Source organism: Neoarius graeffei, chromosome 5, assembly GCF_027579695.1.
Source record: "Neoarius graeffei isolate fNeoGra1 chromosome 5, fNeoGra1.pri, whole genome shotgun sequence".
Taxonomy (NCBI): Eukaryota; Metazoa; Chordata; class Actinopteri; order Siluriformes; family Ariidae; genus Neoarius; species Neoarius graeffei.
The window spans coordinates 32,411,575-32,438,573 of record NC_083573.1 but is presented as its reverse complement, the minus strand read 5'-3'; the positions used below and the strand labels follow the sequence as shown (position 1 = coordinate 32,438,573).

The following is a 26,999-nucleotide window of genomic DNA, read 5'->3' as shown; positions in this document are numbered from 1 at the left end:
TTGCGCTTGCACAGAACAGTGTCAGTCCTGCATGCCTAACGAGCTCCGGCGCGCGCGCCGTTAAAAAAAAAAAAATTTACTATATTTGGATATATTATATATCCAAATATAGTGAAATTTTTTTTTTTGTGCCAGATATTGGATGTGAAAAGAAGAAAATGTTTGTGGTTGTGTGAATTTCCCATTACAGGAATTAATACGTTAGCCTATTACCAAACATCTAGTTAGATTTGTACAAAGAGAGAAAAAAAATGTCTTTTTGCTTGTTTTACAACCTTGGTTGCACTTGATTCCATTGGAAATTACTCTACAAACACACATTTGACAAAGCTGATAGAATGGCTATGGTACAAGTATGACTGGAAATTATTTTTGTATTTTGATACTGAATGAAGTAATGGGTTGTTCTATAAGGCATAAGTTTTCAGATCTAAATAGGCTTATGAAAGTGTGTTCCATAGCAGTAGGCAAATAATATATGAGGGGGAAGTTGTTTTTGTGCCAGATATTGGATGGGAAAAGAAAAAAATGTTTGTGTGAATTTCCTATTTCAGGAATTAATATGTTAATACCAAACATGAAGAAAGATTTTACAAAGAACAATGTCTTTTTGTTTGTTTTCAACCTTTGAGGTGTTGAAAATTTATTACTGAAAATCTGGCAGAATGTTCTATGAAAGAAAAGAAAAAACGAAAATAGTCTTTGTGTGTGCTGTGAAGTGGTTTGAAAAAATGAAATCGGAATCGGCCAAAATTGGTATCGGCAGGTCACACTCCATGGAAAATCAGAATCGGCCCAAAAAATTGCAATCGGTGCATCTCAAATAAAAACTAAACTTTAACTTCAATTTTGGTGAGTAATTTTCATAAATTTAAGACAGGTTTTCCACCAACATCAAGCCCAGCAAACTAATGGCCTGCCCTGTAATGTAAAGTTGGGTCGAGGAATGAAACCAGGCAGGGTTCTGGGAAAAATTGTTTTAGCTGTCTTCTCTTAAAGAACTTAAAAGAATTTAGATTGAACTGAATAATCTCAAATGCTTCTTGTAGCTTTAAAATAGTCCCAGCAGGTGACTCTGAAGAAAAATACTGTGTGTTTGAACACCGCCCGCTGTAAACACTTTGCATACACCCCAGTGACCGACTCCACCGACCACCACGACACCACCGTGCACGATTCCCTCATCAGCACAGTGGAACACCACAAATTGCTACCTGGTCTGTGGGAAACACTGACTGTTTTATCGTGGTCGCCGTATTATAAGCTAATGTGTATGTAATACACTTAATACCCAGGTCTTTAAAGGGCTTCCTGTGGATCTTTGTGAATGATTTACCTGAAAGAGAAGAGCAGGGAGGATTGAGAATCGAGCGGCTGTGGTTTGTTTACACCCGATACTAAAACTTGTAGCATCCTAGCAACCATTTGAAAGACACATACAAAAAGCCCAGCAATTCCTGCTTACCCGGGAATAAACGATACAGAATTTATCTTGTAGTGCCTTGATCCCCAGATCTTTAACCCAGCCACATATAAAAAGTTGTACGCCCCCATGCTCTTCCAGGTTTTCGTCCGTGTAGAACGATGTCTGCAGCACCAAGGAGTTTGAGATGTCAGGGAACTCAACAGATGGATAATTTTCCAACTCCAAGGAAAAATCCTTCTTTGTTAGCATGTAAGGATCTAATCCCACTGAGTGGGTTCTATATCCACTTCTTTTGAGTGTACTTCTTGGTTTTAATAACTTGCTTGTTTTCTGTGCACAAACATGGCAATAAATTCTTGTGTTAATGGACCAGACTCCACTTTTGGATCATTAATCCCTTTTGGCTGAGAATGCCCTGCATGCATGGTTTGGCTTCTGGCCCATCCATACAGTTTTCAATACAATACCTACGATTAAAGACAGTTTGTTTTATTGCGTTTAGCTCCCATCTGTAACAGGGAGTGATGTTGCATCCCATTAATACACTTTACAATAGATTATTAGATTCTAATAGAATAGATGAGCCAAAATTATTGGGGATCTTTTTTTCATGGGCCCCAATTCGTTACAAGTATGAATAGGTGGGCCTCAAAGCAGAGAAGGTTGAGAACCCCTGCTCTGAGGTGTGCCTCAAGTTTAGAGAATAGCATTTACTGTATTTATAAGTACATCACAGTCTCTCTTTGCATATGAGGCAGCTGTAGTAAGTTGCACCAAGTTTTGGAGTTCACCATGCTGTTTGTATGCATTGCCACGAACAGCTCTTGCATTTGGGCCGTGCTGTCCATGCTCCATGGAGCTGAGGAGATGAACCGATCCTTTGGTCATGCCACAGAGGAGCTTGCCTTCCTTTTCCTAGTGAGCCGTGCAGTCATGCCAGTTGCCCACGTCACTCTTTACTGCACTTTTGCAGTGTCGGCTTGCACGGCTACTGAAGAATTATGCTGCAGTATTTATTATCTAGGAATTTGGGCCAGGATATGTATGTATGTGTGTGTGTTTGTTTGTCCAAGATGCTCTGGTCTTGATCAGTTTTGGCCACCTAACTCCACTGAGGCTTGGCAGAATGAACAAATTGCCATTGTACTCTGAAATTAAGCAACTGGAAAAGGTTCATCAAATTCACAGATTTTGACTATGCAGAATTTTTCAAAGATTTCTGCAGAACCCTTAACATCTTGAATCTCCTTCTTTGGCAAGACGAGAACAGGAACAGGTATGATGTAATGTTTGATCTCTCATCAGCTACACACGTGAGGTTACGTACATAAGGTGATGACTGTTATTAGTACTCGGCTAGTAACTGAGCAGACGGGAAACTCCGCTAGTTCAAGAAAGAAATTGCCTTGCAAATCAGAACCTATTATTGTGTAATGAATTATATAATGCACCGTTACTCAGCGCTGTGGTTTTGTTACAGACTCGGATGCCACAGCCTCCTCAGACAGCGAGGGAGATGCTCCAAGAGAAAGGGAACGGGAACCGGGAAAGAAGTGAGTCCATCATATGTGCTGAAGTTACTAACACTATATTTGTGTAGCTGGTTGCATTCTGTATGCTCCTACTTTTTCATTCTATCTGGGAATATTACAGGGTGTTTTTCAAAAAAATTTGACCTTATTTGAGATGTAAATATCCTAGAAACTACATAGTCGAGGCAAATGAAACTGAACCGGCTTAATGTTGAGCAATATAAGATTTATTCCTCAAAATTTGAATGAGAAATTCAAAGCTATGTGGATTCCATGAACAATTTCACAAATTTTCAATATTTCAAACCCACTCGACCGTCTCTTCCGCTGCTGGTGGTCGTCCAGATCCTTTTGCCCTGCACACACAGCCTTCCTCTCTGAACTTTTTGTGCCGTGTCCAAATCTGCGTTGCAGTTGGTGCATTTTTAGAGAATTCTCTCGTAAATACACGCTGCACGGTCTCGTTCGACTGTGTTCGAGCGTACTCTAACACACAAAACGCCTTTTCTTTTCCAGTGAATGGCATTTCTATACCTAAAAAGATATAAAAACAGAAAACATTAAACATAAACATATTTTGACCTGTTTCCACACATGCTGTTAACATTTTTGAGGTCAATGGAGCACTTGCATGTGACGTCACATCCGATCCAGATTGTAAACAGACGCCACCTTGTCAGTCAAACGCCATATTTCCGCCTTCTGCTTCTACCTTTTCTTCTGGAAAACCCTACTATATACAATTCTACTACAACGTCAACTCCACTGAAAATCAATAAAACATAAGACGAGTGGAATCCTGTGTCCGAGTCCTTCCCTTTCAAATGTGGGAAACCCATGATGCTCACATACACTTGACAGTAGGCTGCCACGGGACCCTGACAGGCGTGCAAAATGGATTGCTGCTGTCAGGTATACCATATATACAGTAATAGTGATAGACTACAAGCTCTCCCTACCTGTGCATGTTTTTTGTGTGTATTTTTGCGTATTGTTCGTCTGTACCGGACTTCAATATCCACTACAACCGTATGGACTTACTGGACATTGGTTTCCAGCAGAAAATGACGGTTTGTAGCGATTTCCATCGCATGCACAACATTCCGGACGAGATAGCGAGACCAGCGGGGTCTCAATACTTAAGTGACTTACCCGTCCAATGAGGATTGTTATTTTCTTGTTTACAAGATGCCACATCTGAGGGGGGCTGAGAAATCCTGAATTTCTGTAAAGATAACTGTCCAGAGATTTATAAGCACGCAGTGCTTCACCACTGAACAGCGAGGGAAAGTTAATGAGGTAATTATACACGTCTGGGTATTCCATACATGTCAACCTTTGGTCAATCAAACCTGTATAACCAACCTCCAAAATCCGTATTTCCCTTATAAAATCCGTATAAGATGCAAATTAAAATAATTTACCTAAAATTTGAATGATAATTAACAATGATATATCCAAGTTACTTTTTATTCAATATTAATAACAATAAACCTTCAGAATGAATACAAAGCTCCAATGTTCGACAAAAACACGGTGTCACTCTAATGTTCTGAATTGTACTCCATGACAGCTTTTTTAGCAGTCTGCACCAATACCTCACTAGGCTGCATGTCACAGCAAGTGTCTGTGTTGATCTTGTCGGAGTGCCCATTCAGAGTCTTTTCAGTCACTATTGAAAGTCGCTCAGGTGGAAATACGCGTTTCAGACAAAATGTTACTTCCTGGTTAGCGGGATTCTCGCAATGCGGTGTGCGCATGATCAAAAGTGGAACGAAGTCTCGCTACAAGATAACGCGCGATTTCATAAGACTCTTTACTGGCTGTTTGTGCTTTCTGTGGTGTACAGTACGTTTGTAAATGAATGTTATGCGCTCTTTTATCATCGTGGGAATTGATTATAGCTCAAAATAAATATTGAAGTTTTTTAAAGAATCCGTATAACTTTATTTGTACGCCCGTATACTACGTTTATTGAATCAAATCCGTATAAAATACGGACATTCCGTATAGGTTGACATGTATGGTATTCTGCTGGCAGTTCAGTATCCACTGACGCGGTCGTGAAAACTACGTCCGGTAATCGATAAGGGTCACTAATCTGTAGGTCGTTTATTTTAGACATATATCTAGTTATCTGTTCATTAGAAAAATGAGCCGTGTAGTCCGTCGGTTGAAATTGATCCATTTTGTATACGAGTGCAGCAGTATTCAGCTGTGTTTTTTACCGACAAGATGGCGGCTGTTTACATTCCGGTCACGTGACTGCAAGAGGTCTATTGAACGAGAATTGGCAAAGTTATTAGATTGTGAAATTATATCAATTTTTTTTTTTTTTGAAACACCTCTTGTATAGAAATGTGGAATACTGCTAAGGCAAAAGTTTTCTATGACCTTTCGAATAGAAACAAGGAAAACGTACAAATAAAAAGGCAAGGCAAGTTTATTTATATAGCACATTTCATACACAATGGCAGTTCAATGTGCTTTACAGAAGTAAAAACAAAAACAGTAAACAATAGAGAAATAAAATTACATAAAATAATTTTATTTTTATTCTAAAACAATTAATTAAAAGAATTAAAAGAATTAAAAGAAAATAATAAGAATTAAACAATAGTAGAAATAAAATAATACAATGAAGTAGTAGTTCAAATAGGAGGAGAAAAAAGAAACCAGCAGGATAGTATAAAGAATAAAATAGAATAAAGTTAAAGTAAATTTAAAACATGCAGAGAAAGTAAAGATTATAAAAAATGTAAAGAAGACAATATTAATTATTTAACAGAAAGCATCTGAAAACAGCTTGGTCTTTAACCTAGATTTGAAACTGCCAACAGCAGGAGCATTTTTAATGTCCTCTGGCAGTTAAAATCAGAGGTTAAAATCAGCTATAAAGGCTAAGCATGGATGGAAATGTAAGTAGAGAATATTTATATTTTATTCTATCCACATTCACTGGATATGAGCAATCACATGCTCTGATTGGCTACTCTACTACTAGGATATCAGCTCATATACCATGAGAAGAGAGAGACAAAATGGCGGCGCGTGTTGCTGAACCAGCCGAGAATGAAATACAAACTCTACTTGAAAACAAAACCCCAAAAAATACAACAAAAAAAAGGTAACAAAATATGGAATGAAAGTATTTGATGGTAAGAACAACATTTTTTTTTTTTTCCCCCAAGAATAATTATTATAGCATTTTTCACAAATTGTTCCTGTCGTTTCAAATGTATGGTTCCACTGTAACTGATAGTCTGTCTCTCGATACTGAGCTAGATATCAGAATGGGCAAAGCTGCTACTACTGTGGGCAGACTTCAAAAGAGAGCATGGGAAAAATCCTAAAATGACCCAAAATACCAAGATCAGAGTGTTTGAAACATGTGTCCTGAGGACTTTGCTGTACGGTAGTGAAACTTGGCTGATTGATGCAAGGCAAGCTAATTCTTGGGTTTCACGTGATGTCACACCGCCTAATTAGTTATTCAAAACTTTAGCTGGTGGTCTACCAAAGCTCAGTTGACAAAGCGTTTGTACGGAGAAGGCGCATTGCTCGCATGAAAAATGCCTTACGCTTGCGTTGTTTTCGGTTGTTCGAATCGATCAAACCGTGCAGCTGATAAGTTTCTTCAGGGTTCGCCGTGAACTAATAAAAAAGGGTGAACGAACACAGGATTTCACAAAAAGACGTCGAGAAAGGTGGCTTTTGAACCTCTCGCTGAAATCAAAGCATGCTCGAGTTTGCAGTGATCACTTGGTGAAAGGTTTGTATCTCCCTCTCAGCTGCGTCCTTAGTGTTTCCCAAGTACTTTTCTTGCTGCGTGTCGTTACTTTACGGTACTTTTTTTAGTCACAAAGCGCTAAAGTCCCCAGCTGTTTCTTTGTTTGCTCCTCACAAAGTCCATATGCATGAAGGTCGCGACAAAATTCTTCCCCAGCCGTACAGTTACAATGCGCCGTGATCACTTCTTCTCCGTCTTGTTTAACGAAGATCCAGGTCTTTAAAGGGGTTTCTGATGATCTTTGTGAATGATTTACCTGAGAGATCAGAGCCAACACAAGTGAGAATCAAGCCAACTGTTTGTTTGTTTGTTTGTTTGTTTGTTTACACTTCAACTTGGAGCGCTTCGTTGTAAGGACGTGAATAAAAAGCTTTAAAAAAAAAAATGAAATACTTACACGGGCAAAAACAATACGGGATTCATTCAGCAGCGACTTGATGGCGAGGTCCTTTACCCAGCCACTTAGAAAAAAATTGTAAGCCTCCATACTCTTCCACGCTTTCATCTGTTTTGTGGTGCAGAAGGACGTCTGCAACACCAGATAGTTGGAGGTGACGGGGAACTCGACTGAAGGGTTGTTTTCGAGATCGTACGTCAAATCCTTCTTTCCCAGACTGTAGGGGTTGATTCCATTGCACATAGCAATCTTCTGAATATATCTAAAGCGAGCAGCGGCTTCTAGATTATGAGCGTACTCTGATACGTTACCCTAGTTATTTGCACTATGGCAGCTGTTTTGGTTTGCTCGACCACCAGCTGTTTTACTGGAAGTGAAATCGCTAAGAAAAGTCGCGTGACTGAAACCCAAGAATAGAATTAACACTTTTTCTTTATGCGCTGATTGAGGCGTATTCTTGGTATACACCGGACTGACAAAATACCTGATATTGAGATCTTGAACCGTGCAAAGCTCACCAGCATTCATTCCATGCTCCTCCAGCGACGCCTCCACTGGCTAGGACATGCTCGTAGAATGAAAGATGAGAGGATTCCTAAAGGCGTTTCTCTATGGAGAACTTGTTGAAGGACAGAAGCCAGTGGGAAGGCCAAAGCTCAGGTTCAAAGATGTTTGTAAAAAAAGATCTGAATGTTTGTGGACTGAGCCCGTTTGACTGGCAGGATGTTGCTGCTGATAGAGCTTTGTGGCGATTAACAGTGCTCGAGGGGAAGAGAAAGAAGGAGGAGGCTTGTGCAGAACGCTACCAAGAAAAGCGACATAAAAGACACAATAGGCCCAGATCATAGGTTTACATAGAAGACTAGATGCCTCGTCCCCGTTGCCCGTCAACGAAGTCGAACGTCCGCACATGGCGGCCATCTTACCTCAGACAGCTGGCTTACCCATTACATTGTGTTGGTAGCGATATGTACTTTTCAGATGACCGTAACTTCCTCAAATTTCAATCGATATTCAAACGGTTTGGTTTGTTATATATAAAAAAAACAAACGGAAGTATGTATTTATGATATTAATGATGAATAATCATTTTATGTTTTAAAAAAATACGCATAGCTTGGCGAAAATATTTCAGTACACTACAGACTGTAAGACAGGATGCATGCTGAAATTCCTCTGCTGTGAGAAGCCTAACACTGCATACTTATGGATAACTGCGGCCTTAGGACAAATAACCATGCAATTTATTTCCATTTTTTAGTGAAAATATTTCTACATGTGATAGGGCCGTAGGGGAAGCTAAAGTTAAATAAACAGCTTACTCACTTCTGAAACTTCAGAAATACTTCATCCACCTCAAAAACCTAATGCACTCACAGCATAGCATAATAACAAATGTAAACTCACATCATAGCATAATAACAAATGTAAACTCACATCATAGCATAATAACAAATGCACTGCCCGAGTAAGTAATAGTATAAAACAGTGACAGCGACTCATGGTAGTTTGTGACAAAAAAAAGCATTTAATTAATCACATGTGGTTATACTTCCAAGCAGGGTGCGATTTGTCAAAAAAACAGAAGGGGGGGATGTTTTTTTTTTTTTTTTTAATCATGAAACGTCACAAAATTAAGGTAACAGTAGGCTAACAGCTCAATAACATCCGATGATATCAAATGAATAACACTAAATGAAAACGAACACTAAACCAGAGATAGTAAATTCATCTTCCTATCTCTCTGACTAAATACACGAACACTAACACACAACAAAGTTCGCATTGCTTGTCGCGTTGCTGTGATGTTTCTCTCCCTCCGGATTAAATGGACAGTGACTCGAAAATCACTAAAATACATGAATACTAAATGAACAGTTTGCTCTGATGGCGCAGTTCATGTGGCCTTTTCTGCTTTCCCGTTGGTGCGCTATCCGCCGCCCTTCTTTAATCCACATTTCTGCGAATTTCTCTGCAGGGAAGGAACGCACGTCTGGCCCATTGACAGCGAGGAAAAGAAGGCTGTTCAGTGTGGATACATTCATTCTGTTGCGCTCATCAGTAAGGATGTGATTCATGGCGCTAAATCCACGTTCACACTCTGATTATCTACAATGTATCTATTTGCTGGGGACGTTCGTGAACATCAAAGCTGCCACTTCGGGTCATTTTTGCCGCTTTTCCACTACAAACGCGGCTGAGTCATGGTAGTTTGTGACAAAAAAAAGCATTTAATTAATCACATGTGGTTATACTTCCAAGCAGGGTGCGATTTGTCAAAAAAACAGAAGGGGGGGATGTTTTTTTTTTTTTTTTTTTTTAATCATGAAACGTCACAAAATTAAGGTAACAGTAGGCTGAGTGATGTCGTTAAGCAGCGCAAACAGTGACAGTGAGCTTTTAAGCGGTAGTCTCACGACCCGAATAGTAAACAATAAACATGGAGGACATGGAGTCGTTAGTGTTGCTGGTCTTGGTTCTGTGGCTTGTTGTCACCGACAACGCCAACAGATACTGGCAAGAGCGTATAGATGAGGCGAGGCGCATAAGGCTTCAGAAATTCTCGTAATTCGTAATTCTCCTTCTTCCGGGTTTACGGTGTTTACAGATCCCAGCGCGCTCGCGGGGCGTGTGTGGGCGTGTGAGGACACTCCTCCTCACCAATCAGTGCACAGGGGAGTGTCTGCTCACGCCCCCAACCTCACTCGACTCGGCTCGGTTTGGCTCGCTTCAGCCCCACTCCAAAACGGTGCGAGTTTTAGGGGCTAAGCAGGGCTGAAGCGAGCTGAGTCGTGCTGTTCTTTGGTAGTCGAAACGCGAGCCGTGTTGGGCTGAAGTGAGCTGAAGCGAGCTGAAGTGAGCTGAAAAAGGGTAGTGGAAAAGGGCCATTTGAAAGTGAGTGCAATGTAGACCATAGAAAACTGTCTTACAACATGCCTGTCATGTCAACTTTTTTTTTTGGTTTGTTTGTTTTATTGACGGGGTTGTCCCTGAGGATTTTTTTTTTTTTCAGCAGAGATGAAAACCAGAGGGGGGGGATGATCCCCACCATCCCCCCCAGCAAATCGCACCCAGCTTCCAAGGATAAAAAGATATCTTTACATTTACGAAAAGAACATTCAAAGCTGATTATCATGTCAAAGTCAATATATGTTAGCACAGAAGATTGAAATTTCATTTGACTAGGCTCCAATGTGCAGTTAAAATAAAACTAAACATACTGATATAAACATCTACAATTAAAACACACACAGACACACACATCATCTTGTCATCAAAGTCAGTACTTTGATTTCCTGTAAATCATAATGTGAGTGCTGGGCTGTGCTGTGCTTGCGTAAGTCTTCATACCCCTTGTCTGTGGTAAGATGGCCGCCCTGTGCGGACATTCTGGAATACGCGGTGAGGAATCTAGTCTTCTATGTAAATCTATGCCAGATCAGCTGCTGAGGAAATCGCAAACCAGGACTTCCTTTATCTGTCCTAACTACAGTCGTCGGTGTCATGCTAGAATTGGGCTAATTAGCCACATGAAAAAATGCCAACACTAAATTTGGCCTCATTGAAGCAGATCCGTTGTCTTTTGAGACAGACGGTGCCGTGATGATGATGAAACTGTTGTTTCGCCAGTTTTACATTCTTCATCTTTAGGCATTAAAATTTTGTTGAATTGTTTGTTTTTTTTTAGACTAGTTCAAAAGCTCAAAGAAAAATAAAATGTGAAAAATTGCATACATGCATAGTAAAATAATCACTAAGCGGAAATGATTTGGTCGGACATTTTGTATAAAGTTTTATCGAATTTGCGAAAAATAAAAATGCCCCGTTTCTCAAAATCCAGCGAATGTGGATAGAATAAAACCGTTATTCCACTGAACCTCATCGTACATGGCTTATACACAGCGTGGAAAATAAGTATTGAATGCGTCAACATTTTTCTCAGCAAATACAGGGTTGGTCAAAATTATGTTAACACTTAAATGGTAGAAACCAATCGGATCTGTACTGGAAGTTCATCAGTGGCGTACTGCTGCACCATCTCATGTCACTGTTGGGGTGTCAAAAAAAGTAGGGCCCAATTACGCCAGCACCGGTCACGGTGCACCACACATTCAGGAGAAGAACAATCCATTAGTGTTGACATAATTTTGTATATTTCTGATGGGGATATTGACATGAAATTTTCACCAGATGTCGGTAACAACCCAAGTAATTCATACATACAGTTAGGTCCATAAATATTTGGACAGAGGCAACATTTTTCTAATTTTGGTTCTGTACATTACCACAATGAATGTTGAACAAAACAATTCCGCTGCAGTTGAAGTTCAGACTTTCAGCTTTAATTCAGTGGGTTGAACAAAATGATTGCATAAAAATGTGAGGAACTAAAGCATTTTTTAAACACAATCCCTTCGTTTCAGGGGCTCAAAAGTAATTGGACAAATTAAATAATTGTAAATAAAATGTTCATTTCTAATACTTGGTTGAAAACCCTTTGTTGGCAATGACTGCCTGAAGTCTTGAACTCATGGACATCACCAGACGCTGTGCTTCCTCCTTTTTAATGCTCTGCCAGGCCTTTTCTGCAGCGGTTTTCAGTTGCTGTTTGTTTGTGGGCCTTTCTGTCTGAAGTTTAGTCTTTAACAAGTGAAATGCATGCTCAGTTGGGTTGAGATCAGGTGACTGACTTGGCCATTCAAGAATATTCCACTTCTTTGCTTTAATAAACTCCTGGGTTGCTTTGGCTTTATGTTTTGGGTCATTGTCCATCTGTATTATGAAACGCCGACCAATCAGTTTGGCTGGATTTGAGCACACAGTATGTCTCTGAATACCTCAGAATTCATCCAGCTGCTTCTGTCCTGTGTCACATCATCAATAAACACTAGTGACCCAGTGCCACTGGCAGCCATGCATGCCCAAGCCATCACACTGCCTCCGCCGTGTTTTACAGATGATGTGGTATGCTTTGGATCATGAGCTGTACCATGCCTTCACCATACTTTTCTTTCCATCATTCTGGTAGAGGTTGATCTTGGTTTCATCTGTCCAAAGAATGTTCTTCCAGAACTGTGCTGGCTTTTTTACATGTTTTTTAGCAAAGTCCAATCTAGCCTTTTTATTCTTGAGGCTTATGAGTGGCTTGCACTGTGCAGTGAACCCTCTGTATTTACTCTCATGCAGTCTTCTCTTTATGGTAGATTTGGATATTGATACGCCTACCTCCTGGAGAGTGTTGTTCACTTGGTTGGCTGTTGTGAAGGGGTTTCTCTTCGCCATGGAAATTATTCTGCGATCATCCACCACTGTTGTCTTCTGTGGGCGTCCAGGTCTTTTTGCATTGATGAGTTCACCAGTGCTTTCTTTCTTTCTCAGGATGTACCAAACTGTAGATTTTGCCACTCCTAATATTGTAGCAATTTCTTGGATGGGTTTTTTCTGTTTTCGCAGCTTAAGGATGGCTTGTTTCACCTGCATGGAGAGCTCCTTTGACCGCATGTTTTCTTCACAGCAAAATCTTCCAAATGCAAGCACCACACCTCAAATCAACTCCAGGCCTTTTATATGCTTAATTGAGAATGACATAAAGAAGGAATTGCCCATACCTGCCCATGTAATTGTCACGGAACAGACAGGAGAGGAGATCAAGTGCGCTCAAACCACAGTTTATTAATAATAGGGGAAAAGGGAGAATGTGTGTGGGTGAAGTCCAGAGGCAGGAGAACTGAGAGGCAGGGATGGCTGGTGGTGACGTCTGAGGTCTCCCATCCAAGTACTGACTGGGCCCGACCCTGCTTAGCTTCTGAGATCTGACGGGATCTGGCGTAGTCAGAGAGCTGTGGCTGTAGGCAGACAGAACTTGGGTTTCAGGCAGTCTCCAAGCGAGCAGTCCCTCAGCAGGCAGGAGTTAGAGAGCAAACTGGAACACAGAGTCAACGGGACAGAAGGCAGATCAGGTTACCGGGGCTGGAGAGCAGACAGAGTCAAACGGAACTGAAGGCAGGTTAGGGTACCAGGGCTGGAGAGCAGACAGAGTTGAACAGAACAATTTCAGGAGTCAGAGTAGTAGGAACACAAAGCAGGTTATCAGGCTGAGAGTTGCAGACGATCTGACACAGAAGCTTGGGAGGACTGCAGCTTAAATACACACGGGGGAAACAGGTGATCGGAGACAGCCAATGACAGGCACTGGGAGTTAATAAGAGGAAGTGAGTGCGGGCGTGGCCGGTAATGCTGAGTGGAGATGTACCTGAAGAGAGAAGCCCACAGGTAGGACCATGACAGTAATAGCCTTTGAGTCAATTGTCCAATTACTTTTGGTCCCTTTAGAAACAGGGTGGCACATGTTAAGGAGCTGAAACTCCTAAACCCTTCATCCAATTTTAATGTGGATACCCTCAAATGAAAGCTGAAAGTCTGGACTTTATGTCCATGTCCATTATATACAGTGGGGCAAAAAAGTATTTAGTCAGCCACCAATTGTGCAAGTTCTCCCACTTAAAAAGATGAGAGAGGCCTGTAATTTTCATCATAGGTACACTTCAACTATGAGAGACAGAATGGGGGAAAGAATCCAGGAAATCACATTGTAGGATTTTTAATGAATTAATTGGTAAATTCCTTGGTAAAATAAGTGTTTGGTCACCTACAAACAAGCAAGATTTCTGGCTCTCACAGACCTGTAACAACTTCTTTAAGAGGCTCTTCTGTCCTCCACTCGTTACCTGTATTAATGGCACCTGTTTGAACTCGTTATCAGTATAAAAGACACCTGTCCACAACCTCAAACAGTCACACTCCAAACTCCACTATGGCCAAGACCAAAGAGCTGTCAAAGGACACCAGAAACAAAATTGTAGACCTGCACCAGGCTGGGAAGACTGAATCTGCAATAGGTAAGCAGCTTGGTGTGAAGAAATCAACTGTGGGAGCAATTATTAGAAAATGGAAGACATACAAGACCACTGATAATCTCCCTCGATCTGGGGCTCCACGCAAGATCTCACCCCGTGGGGTCAAAATGATCACAAGAACGGTGAGCAAAAATCCCAGAACCACACGGGGGGACCTAGTGAATGACCTGCAGAGAGCTGGGACCAAAGTAACAAAGGCTACCATCAGTAACCCACTACGCCGCCAGGGACTCAAATCCTGCAGTGCCAGACGTGTCCCCCTGCTTAAGCCAGTACATGTCCAGGCCCATCTGAAGTTTGCTAGAGAGCATCTGGATGATCCAGAAGAGGATTGGGAGAATGTCATATGGTCAGATGAAACCAAAATAGAACTTTTTGGTAAAAACTCAACTTGTTGTGTTTGGAGGAGAAAGAATGCTGAGTTGCATCCAAAGAACACCATACCTACTGTGAAGCATGGGGGTGGAAACATCATGCTTTTGGGCTGCTTTTCTGCAAAGGGACGAGGATGACTGATCCGTGTAAAGGAAAGAATGAATGGGGCCATGTATCGTGAGATTTTGAGTGAAAACCTCCTTCCATCAGCAAGGGCATTGAAGATGAAATGTGGCTGGGTCTTTCAGCATGACAATGATCCCAAACACACCGCCCAGGCAACGAAGAAGTGGCTTTGTAAGAAGCATTTCAAGGTCCTGGAGTGGCCTAGCCAGTCTCCAGATCTCAACCCCATAGAAAATCTTTGGAGGGAGTTGAAAGTCCGTGTTGCCCAGCGACAGCCCCAAAACATCACTGCTCTAGAGGAGCTCTGCATGGAGGAATGGGCCAAAATACCAGCAACAGTGTGTGAAAACCTTGTGAAGACTTACAGAAAACGTTTGACCTCTGTCATTGCCAACAAAGGGTATATAACAAAGTATTGAGATGAAGTTTTGTTATTGACCAAATACTTATTTTCCACCATAATTTGCAAATAAATTCTTTAAAAATCAGACAATGTGATTTTCTGGATTTTTTTTTCTCATTTTGTCTCTTAGTTGAGGTATACCTATGATGAAAATTTACAGGCCTCTCTCATCTTTTTAAGTGGGAGAACTTGCACAATTGGTGACTGACTAAATACTTTTTTGCCCCACTGTAACTATAACTTGAATATGTTTCAGTAAACAGGTAAAAAAACAAAATTTGTGTCAGTGTCCAAATATATATGGACCTAACTGTACAAAGAAATCAAAACACATATGTCCATAAATTAAGCGTAATAAAGAGGAATGATGCAGGGAATAAGTATTGAACACGCTAGGGGCGGCACGGTGGTGTAGTGGTTAGCGCTGTTGCCTCACAGCAAGAAGGTTCTGGGTTCGAGCCCAGTGGCCGGCGAGGGCCTTTCTGTGTGGAGTTTGCATGTTCTCCCCATGTCTGCGTGGGTTTCCTCCGGGTGCTCTGGTTTCCCCCACAGTCCAAAGACATGTGGTTAGGTTAATATGGGACAGTGCCCTTGAGCAAGGCACCGAACTACCAACTGCTCCCTGGGCGCTGTTAGCATGGCTGCCCACTGCTCTGTGCATGTGTGTGTTCACTGCTTCAGATGGGTTAAATGCAGAGAGGAATTTCACAAGTTTGTGATGAATAAAGTTGTTCTTTCTTTCTTTTTTTCTTATTGAAATTTATTTAATACTTAGTAAGTAGAACAGCCTTTGTTGGTAATGACAGCTTCAAGACGCCTCCTGTATGGAGGAACTAGTCGCATGCATTGCTCAGGTGTAATTTTGGCCCGTTCTTCTACACAAACTGTCTTCAAATCTTGAAGATTCCAGGGACCTCTTCTATGAACTCTGATCTTCAGTTCTTTCCATAGATTTTCAATTGGATTCAAGTCGGGTGATTGACTGGGCCATTCTTGCAGCTTTATTTTTCTTTCCCTGAAACCAGTTGAGAGTTTCCTTGGTTGTGTGTTTGGGATCATGTCCACCCTCATTTCATCTTGGTAGATGGCAGCAGATTCTTATCAAGAATGTCTCGGTACATTTCTCCATTCATCCTTCCTTCAATTTTATGAAGTCTGCTACTACCATATGCTGAAAAACAGCCCCACACCATGATGTTCCCACCTCCAAACTTCACTGTAGGTATGGTGTTTTGGGGCTGATGTACAGTGCCATTTCTCCTCCAAACATGGTGACATTCCAAAGAGTTCAATTTTGGTCTCATCTGACCAGACTATATTCTCCCAGTATTTCATAGGCTTGTCCAAATGTTGTGCAGTGAACTTTAAATGAGCTTCAATATGCTTTTTCTTCAGCAATGGAGTCTTGCACGGTGAGCGTGTATAGAGGCCATGGTGGTTGAGTGTATTACTTCTTGTGTTCTTTGAAACAGCTGTACCTGCTAATTCCAGGTCTTTCTGAAGCTCTCCGTGAGTGGTCCTTGGCTCTTGGACAACTCTTCTGATTATTCTTTTGACTCCTCGGTCAGAAATTTTGCGAGGAGCACCTGGTCGTGGCCAGTTTATGGTGAAACGATGTTCTTTCCACTTCCGGATAACGGCCCCAACGGTGCTCACTGGAACATTCAGAAGTTTAGAAATACGTCCGTAACCAATGCCATCAGTATGTTGTGCAACAGTAAGGTTGCGAAGGTCTTGAGAGAGCTCTTTGCTTTTACCTATCATGAGATGCTTCTTGTATGACGCCTTGGTAATGAAAACCTTTTTATAGGCCATCAATTAGGACTAAACCAGCAGATTTGAATTTGTACTGATAGGGGGCAGGATTGCTTTCTAAATACTAACTGATTTCAGTTGGTTTCTTGGTTTTCTATGCCTTTTTGCACCTCCTTTTCTTCATGTGTTCAATACTTACTCCCGGTGTCATTCCACTTAATTTATGGACATATATGTTTTGATTTACGTGTGTGAATTACTTGGGTTGTTACTGACATCTGGTGAAAATTTCATGTCAATAGCCCCATCAGAAATGTATTTACTGAGAAAAACGTTGACGCGTTCAATACTTATTTTCCCCGCTGTAGGTATCAGCTCATGTACGATTCGATTTCGTGGAATAACTTAAATTAATTTTTTTCACGGTCCGGTTTCCATCAAATCCTGTGGCTGGCGAGCGGGTCCGTATCCTATGATATGGACCCCGGTTACGGACCTCTGGCGACTCGCTCGTTCACAACAGCAACAAACATAGTAGTGTTTTTTGTCAATATTTTTTTTATAAGGTTTATTTATAAGATTATCAAAAATCTTATAAATTTTTGCCAGCATTTCTCGGGAGAATAGCATTAATTTTACAGCATGGATAGTGATAACGACAGTGTTCACAACGAAAGCGAGTTTTACTACCATGAGGAAGAAGAAATAAAAGAAAACATTTCAGAAGAAAGCTAAAAACCTGTAACTTGCTAACGCCGAGCAAAAACATGGCTGAATCCTGAATTACTCAATTTTGTATAAATAGGGAACTACATAGGTGGCAAAATGTAGTTTTTTTTTTTCCTGCCATGGAAGTGCACTTGTATACCGAGGAGGAAGCAATTTGCATTACAGCCATGAATGAGGATTCAAAATGACGGCTCGGCTCGGTTTTCCCTTTCGGGCGCTCTCATTTTCTGTTAGAATTTGATAAAGAAAAAAATAAATATATTATTTACCAGCTTAAGGTCGGTCCGTAAGGTGAAATACCGTGACCTCGGCCCAGAGGGCCTCGGTCAGTACTTTCAAGACCTCGGTCATGATATTTCACGATACGGACCTCCCAGCTGGTAAATAATATATTTATCTGGAAAGCGAGGAGCAAACTTCTCATTTTATTTTCCCCACAGTTCATATAATGCACCATTTGACTGTTTTTGTTGCTAATATGTGATAATGAAGCGACATCTGCGTTACTGATTTAGACAGAAAATGTATTCAGATGTTGAGCAATGGAAGGATCATTATTACAATCTATTTTTATCTGTTTTGTGTGGAAAGCGTTTAGCTATTTGTTTTTTTTTTTTGTTTTTTTAAGTCAGCAGTGTAGTATTTATTTCACCCTAAGGCAACCCAAATGCACAGTATGGTATAGAGACCGAGTGCCTTCCTGTATTACCTCAGCATTAATATGTGTAAACCTCAGGAGGAGAAGTCCTGGAGGTCCGTCCCTCGCTTCATCCTCATCCCCCCAGCTTTCTCTCCTGTCTCGCCCCGGAGCGAACGCTCTCCAGGCTTCAGCACCCACTCAGTATCTCAACACGGTGAGGAGTTTATACAGCACAGCCCACATCGCTTACCTCATCCCACATCAGCCTATTGCTTTTATATACATATATTTTATATATATATATTTTACTAGTTCTGTTCATTTGTTATTTTGACATTTTATTCATTCATTATTTTCTTTCTCTTTTCTGTTGTCGTCTTGTCACGTCATCTGCTTATTTTCGGACCCATATCTTATGGGGTGGGGACTGTGTGTGTGTGTGTGTGTGTGTGTGTGTGTGTGCATGGACATGGTGCTGGATTTTGTGTGTGTGTGGTGAACAGTTACCCTTCCCTCCTGACTATTTGGCTCCCTCTGCTGAGCGAATGAGGAAAGAGAGAAAACCAAAACCAGCAAAACAGAGAAAAGAGTCTGCAGGAAAGGTGAGAGAGAGATAATGAGAAGAAAAGAGGACAGGAAGTCTGAAATGGCTTTGATTGCTTCTTGTCTAACATCAATGCGGCCTGCCCCCCTCAGCCCACAAGTATCAGTGCTGTCACCAGTGAGGTTAAAGACCGAAATTAATTTACTGACTCGTAAAATTTCAGTAGGATCTATAAGTGACTTTATACCGTAGCTTTTATGAAAAATACATTTGTTAATTCAGAATGTAAAAAGAAACTCGCAGAAATGTCGCCATTTTCAAATGAATCCCCTTCCGTATGTATAATTAAATAAAAAATGGTTTGTCCTGCGCTGCTTGTTCTGCAGATGATGCAAGCCAAGCCAGACTCAAGGGTCAGACAGCATCATGTCAGGCAAACAAACGTGACTCTTGGAGTCTGAAAGGAAAGGAGACCAGGAGCAGTGCACTCTGTTTTTCACGACTTAACATAGAATTATTTTTCATTTAAAAAAAAAAGAAGTTAATTTCTTTGCATTTCTCAGCTCCTTAGGAAAGTAGTTACAGCAAATTAGAATTTTTAAACAAATACTTCAGATGTCTGTTAAGGGTAAGATGCACTTTTGAGGATTTGTCTAATTTAAACAAAAACAAAATGATTTATTTATTATAAATGGATAATTACAATATACAGTCCTGTGCAGAAGTCTTAGGCACATGTAAAGAAATGCTGTAGACCAAAAAATGGCTTAAAAATAATGAAATGAAATGTTTCAACATTAAACAGGAAGCAGTAAGCCATAATAAATGAAACAAAGTCAATATTTCATGTGAGACGACCCTCTGCTTTAAAAAAAAATAATAATGAAAAATAGTAGTCTCAGGTCCAGTGAGTGCAGTTGTATGTGGAAACGGGCTGTAGGTTTTACTGAGCATCTTCCAGAACCAGCCACAGTTCTTCTGGACACTTTGACTGTCATACTCGCGTCTTCATTTTGCACCAAAACCCAGCAGCCTTCATTATGCTTTCTTTTTTAATCTGAAAAGTGGTCTCTTATGTTAGGTATATCGGGTGAAAATTCATATTCAATCCAAATGGCTTGAAACTGCACTCCTTGAATTCAGAACTGAATGCAGAACATCATTTTTTAATTCTGTAAGAAGTTTTATCCGTTCTTGAGGTATTACAAATCAAAGATTTGAAGAAACGGTTTAAAGGAACAGTCCACCGTACTTCCATAATGAAATATGCTCTTATCTGAATTGAGACGAGCTGCTCCGTACCTGTCCGAGCTTTGCGCGACCTCCCAGTCAGTCAGACGCAGTCAGACGCGCGGTCACTCCTGTTAGCAATGTAGCTAGGCTCAGCATGGCCAATGGTATTTTTGGGGGCTGTAGTTAGATGCGACCAAACTCTTCCGCGTTTTTCCTGTTTACATAGGTTTATATGACCAGTGACATGAAACAAGTTCAGTTACACAAATTGAAACATAGGGATTTTCTATGCTATGGAAAGTCGGCACTATAATGACAGGTGTACTAACACCTTCTGCGCGCTTCGGCAGCGCATTGATACGGAGCTCAGATATCAATGCGCTGCCGAAGCGCGCAGAAGGTGCTAGTACGCCTGTCATTATAGTGCGGACTTTCCATAGCATAGAAAATCGCTACATTTCAATTTGTGTAACTGAACTTGTTTCATATCACTGGTCATATAAACCTATGTAAACAGGAAAAATGCGGAAGAGTTTGGTCGCATCTAACTACAGCCCCAAAAAATACCATTGGCCATACTGAGCCTAGCTACATTGCTAACAGGAGTGACAGCGCGTCTGACTGACTGGGAGGTCGCACAAAGCTCGGAGAGGTACAGAGCAGCTCGTCTCAATTCAGATAAGAGCATATTTCATTATGGAAGTATGGTGGACTGTTCCTTTAATTTTTAGAAAACTGCAGTAATATCGAGTCTGAGGATCACATGGTCCAAAATGGGCCTGATTAACCAATGAGATCAAATGTCTGTTTTGTTTTTTCTTAATAACTTTTCTATTTTTCAGGATATTTACATGGAAATTAGCAAGCGCATAGATGGTTGTATACTCAAAAGTTTAAAAATGAGTAAAACCAAATTATGCAAATTAGTATTTAATTAGTATTAATTAGGTTAAAATGTTAAATCGGTAAACTTAATAAAAAAGTAATAAAAGATTATTTCTAATCCCCTCTTTGCGCTCTGTAGGCCTTTGTATTTCTCAAAAGTAGAGCCTGCTAGTGTTTATATGAAAGAATATAAATGATGATATTAACAGCTTTCAAGGCGAACCTTGAAAAAGCTGAGAGATTCACATCCAATAAACAATTCACATTAACTGAACTGAAATTGACGCTCGTGTTTCTGACTTCCGTTTTTTTTTTATCTCATTCCGACCACTAAGATCTCAATATTTTTCATCAAAACAACTCCAGTTACATTCTAAACTAGTTATTTATTTACAGGAATCAATTTTGATTTGAAAAAAATAAGTAGGTAAAATTATGCAAACTCCCCTCAAAGTCTCCCGTGAAGCATAACATCAACTAGCAGACGGAAAGTTTTGCTGAATACTTCATCAGAAACCGCGAGAGCGAGAGAGCATCCCTATAAAGGAGATCTGATTGATATTGACAAGTAATCCAGTCAGAAACCGATCAGAAGAGAGAGAGAGAGAGCCTGAGTGCTTTCTAATGACTCAAAAAGTACCGGCAGTTTCCCGACGTCACGCGAACAGAGAGTGAACTCTGTTGTACCAAATTCAACCCGCTGTTATTCCCAAAGTACTGAACAGATCTTAACCAGATACATTTCTCTGGAAAGCAGGTGTTATAAGCTTTTTAATGATAGAAAATATTCAAGAGTTAAGCAGTGACAGATTTGGGAACTTAGATGAGCGTCTGCATGCGCAATTTTCACAGCACGGCCAGCGAGCATCTGATATGCAGATGCAATGTAACACGTTGCTCAGATACAAACTTTTTTTTCCTGTAACGTTTAATTTTGTGCTGGAAAATGAACGTTTGGAACTCTAAAATGTACTGATTCGATAATGTGGAAGTCATAAGATAGATATCAAAGTTTGTATGAAAAAAATAGGGGGGCCTAAGACTCTTGCACAGTACTATATAAGATATTTTGTTTAGGGTTAACAGCACCATTCGAAAATAGTCGCTAACTGTGAAACAAGGCACATTTCAGGGAAAGGAAACAGCACAGCATCTTGTTAAGGCTATATATAAACAGTGCAGAAGAGAAGCGTGAAGGTCCTTTAGTGCATTAGGGTCCATTAGAGCCAGGAATGTGGGTGTGGGTTTAAAAAAAAAAAAAAAAAGAGAGAGATAAGGATGGAACAGACTGAGTGCTGAGAAAGCTGTACAGTATGTTCAAGCAGATTATTAAATTACTGTCCGAATTATATTGGTTATAGAAAGTAATATTCCCCCCCCCAGTTAACATCATAACAAATATTTCACCTTCATTTTAGTGAAAATAGAAAATTCTGCTTGTGATCACTAACATGACTGGAGGATCATCGTCATGATCATCATTTGTCATGTATTATTGGCAAAATCTCTTCAGTCTTTCACATTTATTTTTATTTTTTAAAAATCCAGGTGGTATCTTCATTAGCTTCTAACTACCCAGCAGGCAGTGCACCGGGTGCGGGTTCATCCGGGCCGTTCAGCTGGGTCCCGCGGCAGATGCTGAGCGGAGACACTGCAGAGGAGGAAGGAGAGAGCGAGGGAGAAAGCGATGGAGGAGAAGAGGAGAGAGGAGAAGGAGAGGAAGCAGAACTGGTCATTGACCTTCCTAATGAGTGAACGTGAAATGGACAAAGACTCTAGTGTTTATTTAGCATCAGTAAAGGGAAACTGCAAAGAGTTATCCAGATGTGTTTTTGCTCTAATTATGCGACAGTTGTCTTGTCTCTTCTCCACCATTTTTACATTTTAATAGCAACTATCTGACAAAGCATCAGCGCAGAGGCCTTTTCTGGTTAAAAATTATTATTAGGACCAGGGAGGAAAATCTGCTGTAAAATACAGCGGTCCTCCTTGACAGACTTTTTGAAAGGAATTCGCAGTTAGAGCCTCGGGTTTCAGATTGGAGGGAAATTTCGGATGCATACAGCAGATACGCCAGCTCAGATACAACCCACACTGTCATGCCTGAAAATAGTGCAACTAAAGACCTGCCTCTAGAGTTCCACTACTGACAGAGTATCATAAAAGTGTAGCTGTTTTTTTTTTTACCTTAAACCGAATTGTAGCCAGGTAGCTCGTGATATTCAGCCTCACAGACACACGGCCGCTGGAGATGTTTTGGCAGAGACACATCTGTACAGTATGTATCAGGTAAATTGTGTATATCAGAATTATTGTAAGGCTAAAAAGAGTTTGCTGACTTGTAATTCTGCATTTATGTAAGAAAGCTTACAGAATCCGAGTCTCTTATTACTCCGCAAGGACATTAGATGCTTTTTAAAGTGCTCAAATACAGTCAGGTCCATATGTTGTATGAACAGTGACACAATTTATCATTTTTCCTCTGTACACGACAATGGATTTCACATGAAGCAGTCAAGATGTGATTGAAATGTAAACTTTCAGCTTTAATTCAAGGGGTTTATCAAAAACATAACAAACCGTTTGGTAATTACAGACACTTGTTTATTTATTTAATTTATTTTTTTACGCCGTCCCTGCAGTTTTCACAGACTCGAAGGCGATTTGGATAATTATGGCCCCTTTCCTCATTCTTTCATTAAAAGTTCAGGAGATCAAAGGAGTTGAATGAATGAATGAATTTATTTTTATTTTCGAACATGTATAAAAAAAATGTATGTAACTATTTCTACATACAAGAGAAAGAAAATGAGAAATTAACAAAATATAAATAAAATAACAAAGAGCTAAGACATTACAAAACACCGCACATTGTTCGAAAAAGGAGTGGGAAGAAGTACAATACTTTTTTAATTTCCCACCCCTTTTTAACTACCCCGAAATCCAAACTACATTAATACACCTATAAAAATATAAACCATATATACACTTCATGAATATCTATATAATTACAAAATAAATATATACTACATACCATATATATGGGTAGATGACAGATAGACCCCCAAAAAAGTTTTTTTTTGTGAATCATTAATAAAGATAAAAATTACATATTTATGTAGTATGAGAACCGATCTTTCAAAAAAATACAAGTGGTCACAATCTTAAGACGACTAATTACCTATTTTTTTACATTTGTAATTCAGTGCATGGCAAATATGTCCTTTGGTGTGACATGCAAAGAATACAGAAATATATGCATATTTATTAATACAGAGATGGCTTGAGAGTTTTATGTTCATATTCACACCCTTGTTATGCATTTCTAAGTTTTTATTTCACATGAAATCACCATTAAATACATTTTTCCTACTTACAGATGGGACTGATGAGACTTTTCCTGGAAATGCTCAGATAACTTTGTCAATTGTACAATTTTGTCGGAAACTGTACTAAATTTTCAGAGGTGACTATTTTGTGTCCCCACATACAATATATAATGTTTTATAAAGACATTGATAACATTAAACAAAATTATGCAGGTTTTAAAAATGTCACACCATAGGACATCCAAGTCACACTAAAGGACGGAGAGAAAAACAAATACAAGACTTGGAGAGATAATAGATTTTGAACTTGTTTATTTTAAAATCTGATCAGGTTTTCATTTTAATAAACAATAGGTGCTGTGTAGAACATGCTACTCCCACAGGCTGTTCTGGAGGATGTTCTGGTTCCACCCCTGGTTCTTCTGGAGGACATTCTGGTTCCACCACTGGCTCCACCAGTATGCTTTCAGGAGACTGTGGGGTGGTGTCCAGAATAGCATTCAATGCTTCTTCCCTGGCTCTGCATCTTTTTTTGGATTCCTTCCATATCTTTCGCAAATGTTCTTGCTTCCTTTTTGGTACTGATTTGATATCAAAGGCACACAGTTTTCCTTCGGGTGGCACGGTGGTGTAGTGGTTAGCGCTGTCGCCTCACAGCAAGAAGGTCCTGGGTTCGAGCCCCGTAGCCGGCGAGGGCCTTTCTGTGCAGAGTTTGCATGTTCTCCCCGTGTCCGCGTGGGTTTCCTCCGGGTGCTCCGGTTTCCCCCACAGTCCAAAGACATGCAGGTTAGGTTAACTGGTGACTCTAAATTGAGCGTAGGTGTGAATGTGAGTGTGAATGGTTGTCTGTGTCTATGTGTCAGCCCTGTGATGACCTGGCGACTTGTCCAGGGTGTACCCCGCCTTTCGCCCGTAGTCAGCTGGGATAGGCTCCAGCTCGCCTGCGACCCTGTAGAACAGGATAAAGCGGCTAGAGATAATGAGATGAGACAGTTTTCCTTCAGCCTTCCTTTGTTGATATCTGTTTTAAAAGAAAGTAGAAAATAGATTTGTAAAATACGTACATTAATATTAATGTAACAGATAATAATCAGGAACTTGTGTTCAAACATGATATCCCTATTAATATCTCACATATTTACAAAGGAAGGAATTCTAAAATGTATGTAAATCATGTGTTGTGCTGCAATAGTTTCCTTTACTTTCTCCGTCGCTCTGCAAGGATTGCCTCCCTTCTCTGTGGATCACTGTTGATTCGGTCTCTATACTTTCTCGTCCTTTCTCTCCCACTCATCTCACCTTCAAATCTTACTGTTCTAAAAAAGGTCACAATTCATCAATATTGTTATGAAATCTCATCAATAAAGCTTTTAATTAAAGAACACTAGACAGTATCTGTAATCAACAGCAAATATCCATCATATATCCATAAAAACAATGCCTGTATGCCAATAGTCAATAAACAATGAAAAGAATAAATAAGATAAACTATAAATACAAAATTCAACTATAAATTAACTAAAATTACTTGTTTTCAAAGCACATCCTCAGAGATGCAGTCCTTTTGTGTGACACATTTGTCCTTTGGTGTGACAGTCCAATCTGTCACACCATAGGATATTTTCTGTCACACCAAAGGACATTTAGCATTTAGCTTCAGTTGAAACCCCTGTCATTGCTAGCTTAGTTCTCCATTAGCATTTAGTGAAATACATTTGCATATTTCTCCACAACAAGGTTAATAAAAACACAATTTTTTATCAAAAAATGTAATTTAAGGGTGTCACACCAAAGGACAACAAAACTTAACACTTTCACTGATGTGAAAACATTATTGAATATTTGATCAAGTCTGACAGAAAAACTTACCATGTGAACATGTCATGGGCTTCTTTGGGGTCTTCAGAAACATACATTTCAAGGCGGAGCTTCAACAAGATATAGTTGTCTATGAAATTGCCCGTGTAAAAATAGGAATTCGGTGTTACACCATAGGACGTCGTTTTTAGTGACAACATTTCACAAATCCCTACATTTTTTGAAAAGTATGTATAGAAAAATGCATTAACACTTACTAAAATAGACACTTTCACAATTATGCCAGGGTTTTTATAGAAAGGCCTGACCTTCTTATTATTTAATTATTTAAGTTACTACCTGTTAAATTGAGCTTGGGACAGTCACACCATAGGACAATTTCAACGTTTCACTCAATTTTTTAGTTTTTTATTTTAAGTATGGATTTCTTAAAGTTACTTTGTTGTATTAAATAGATAGAAGTTTAACCATTTACAACATTTTAAATTTTGAAAGAATGAATTAAAATACATTTTAGATCGTTGGACAGCATAATTGCTATGTCACGTCAACAACCCATATATATACTTCATAAATATCTATATAAATATATAATTACAAAAATATATATATACACTATACCATATATACACTTCATAAATATATAATTACAAAAAAAAAAATATATATATATATATATATATATATATATATATATATATATATACACACTATATACCATATATACACTTCATAAATATCTATATAAATATATAATTACAAAAATAAATATCTACTACATACCTATCCCTGTAAATATGAATATATAAACTATCCCCATAAATAAATATATACCATATACTAAGTTAGTTCTAATATAACAATCATCCCTATTCTATTTATCCCTCATCATCCTCCGCTAACATACTTCCTCTTCCAAGAGTTGATTCCAAGTGTTGAATTTGTATTTGGTAGCTGTTCATGGGAACTCGTAATATGCATTCCAGCGAGGTCTTGATGCAAGTGAAAGAGACCACCATTAGGCTGAAACAAACAAACAAACCAAAAACGGGCCCATCAGAGATGTAGAAACTTTCGGAGTGACCCAAATCAGCAATTTG

The 26,999-nt window shown here is 39.6% G+C and overlaps 1 protein-coding gene across 1 annotated transcript in view; it reads left to right on the top strand.

Annotated features, from left to right (window-relative positions):
• The window catches only part of ino80e (INO80 complex subunit E), a 35,716-nt gene extending 12,242 nt beyond the window's left edge, over window positions 1-23,474 (top strand). The window contains exons 5-8 of the mRNA XM_060921558.1: window positions 2,907-2,979; window positions 18,187-18,304; window positions 18,594-18,692; window positions 22,301-23,474. Of these exons, the coding sequence (XP_060777541.1) occupies window positions 2,907-2,979; window positions 18,187-18,304; window positions 18,594-18,692; window positions 22,301-22,507 (497 nt within the window). The 3' untranslated portion in view covers window positions 22,508-23,474. The remainder of the gene's footprint in view (window positions 1-2,906; window positions 2,980-18,186; window positions 18,305-18,593; window positions 18,693-22,300) is intronic.
• The last annotated feature ends 3,525 nt before the right edge of the window (window positions 23,475-26,999 follow it).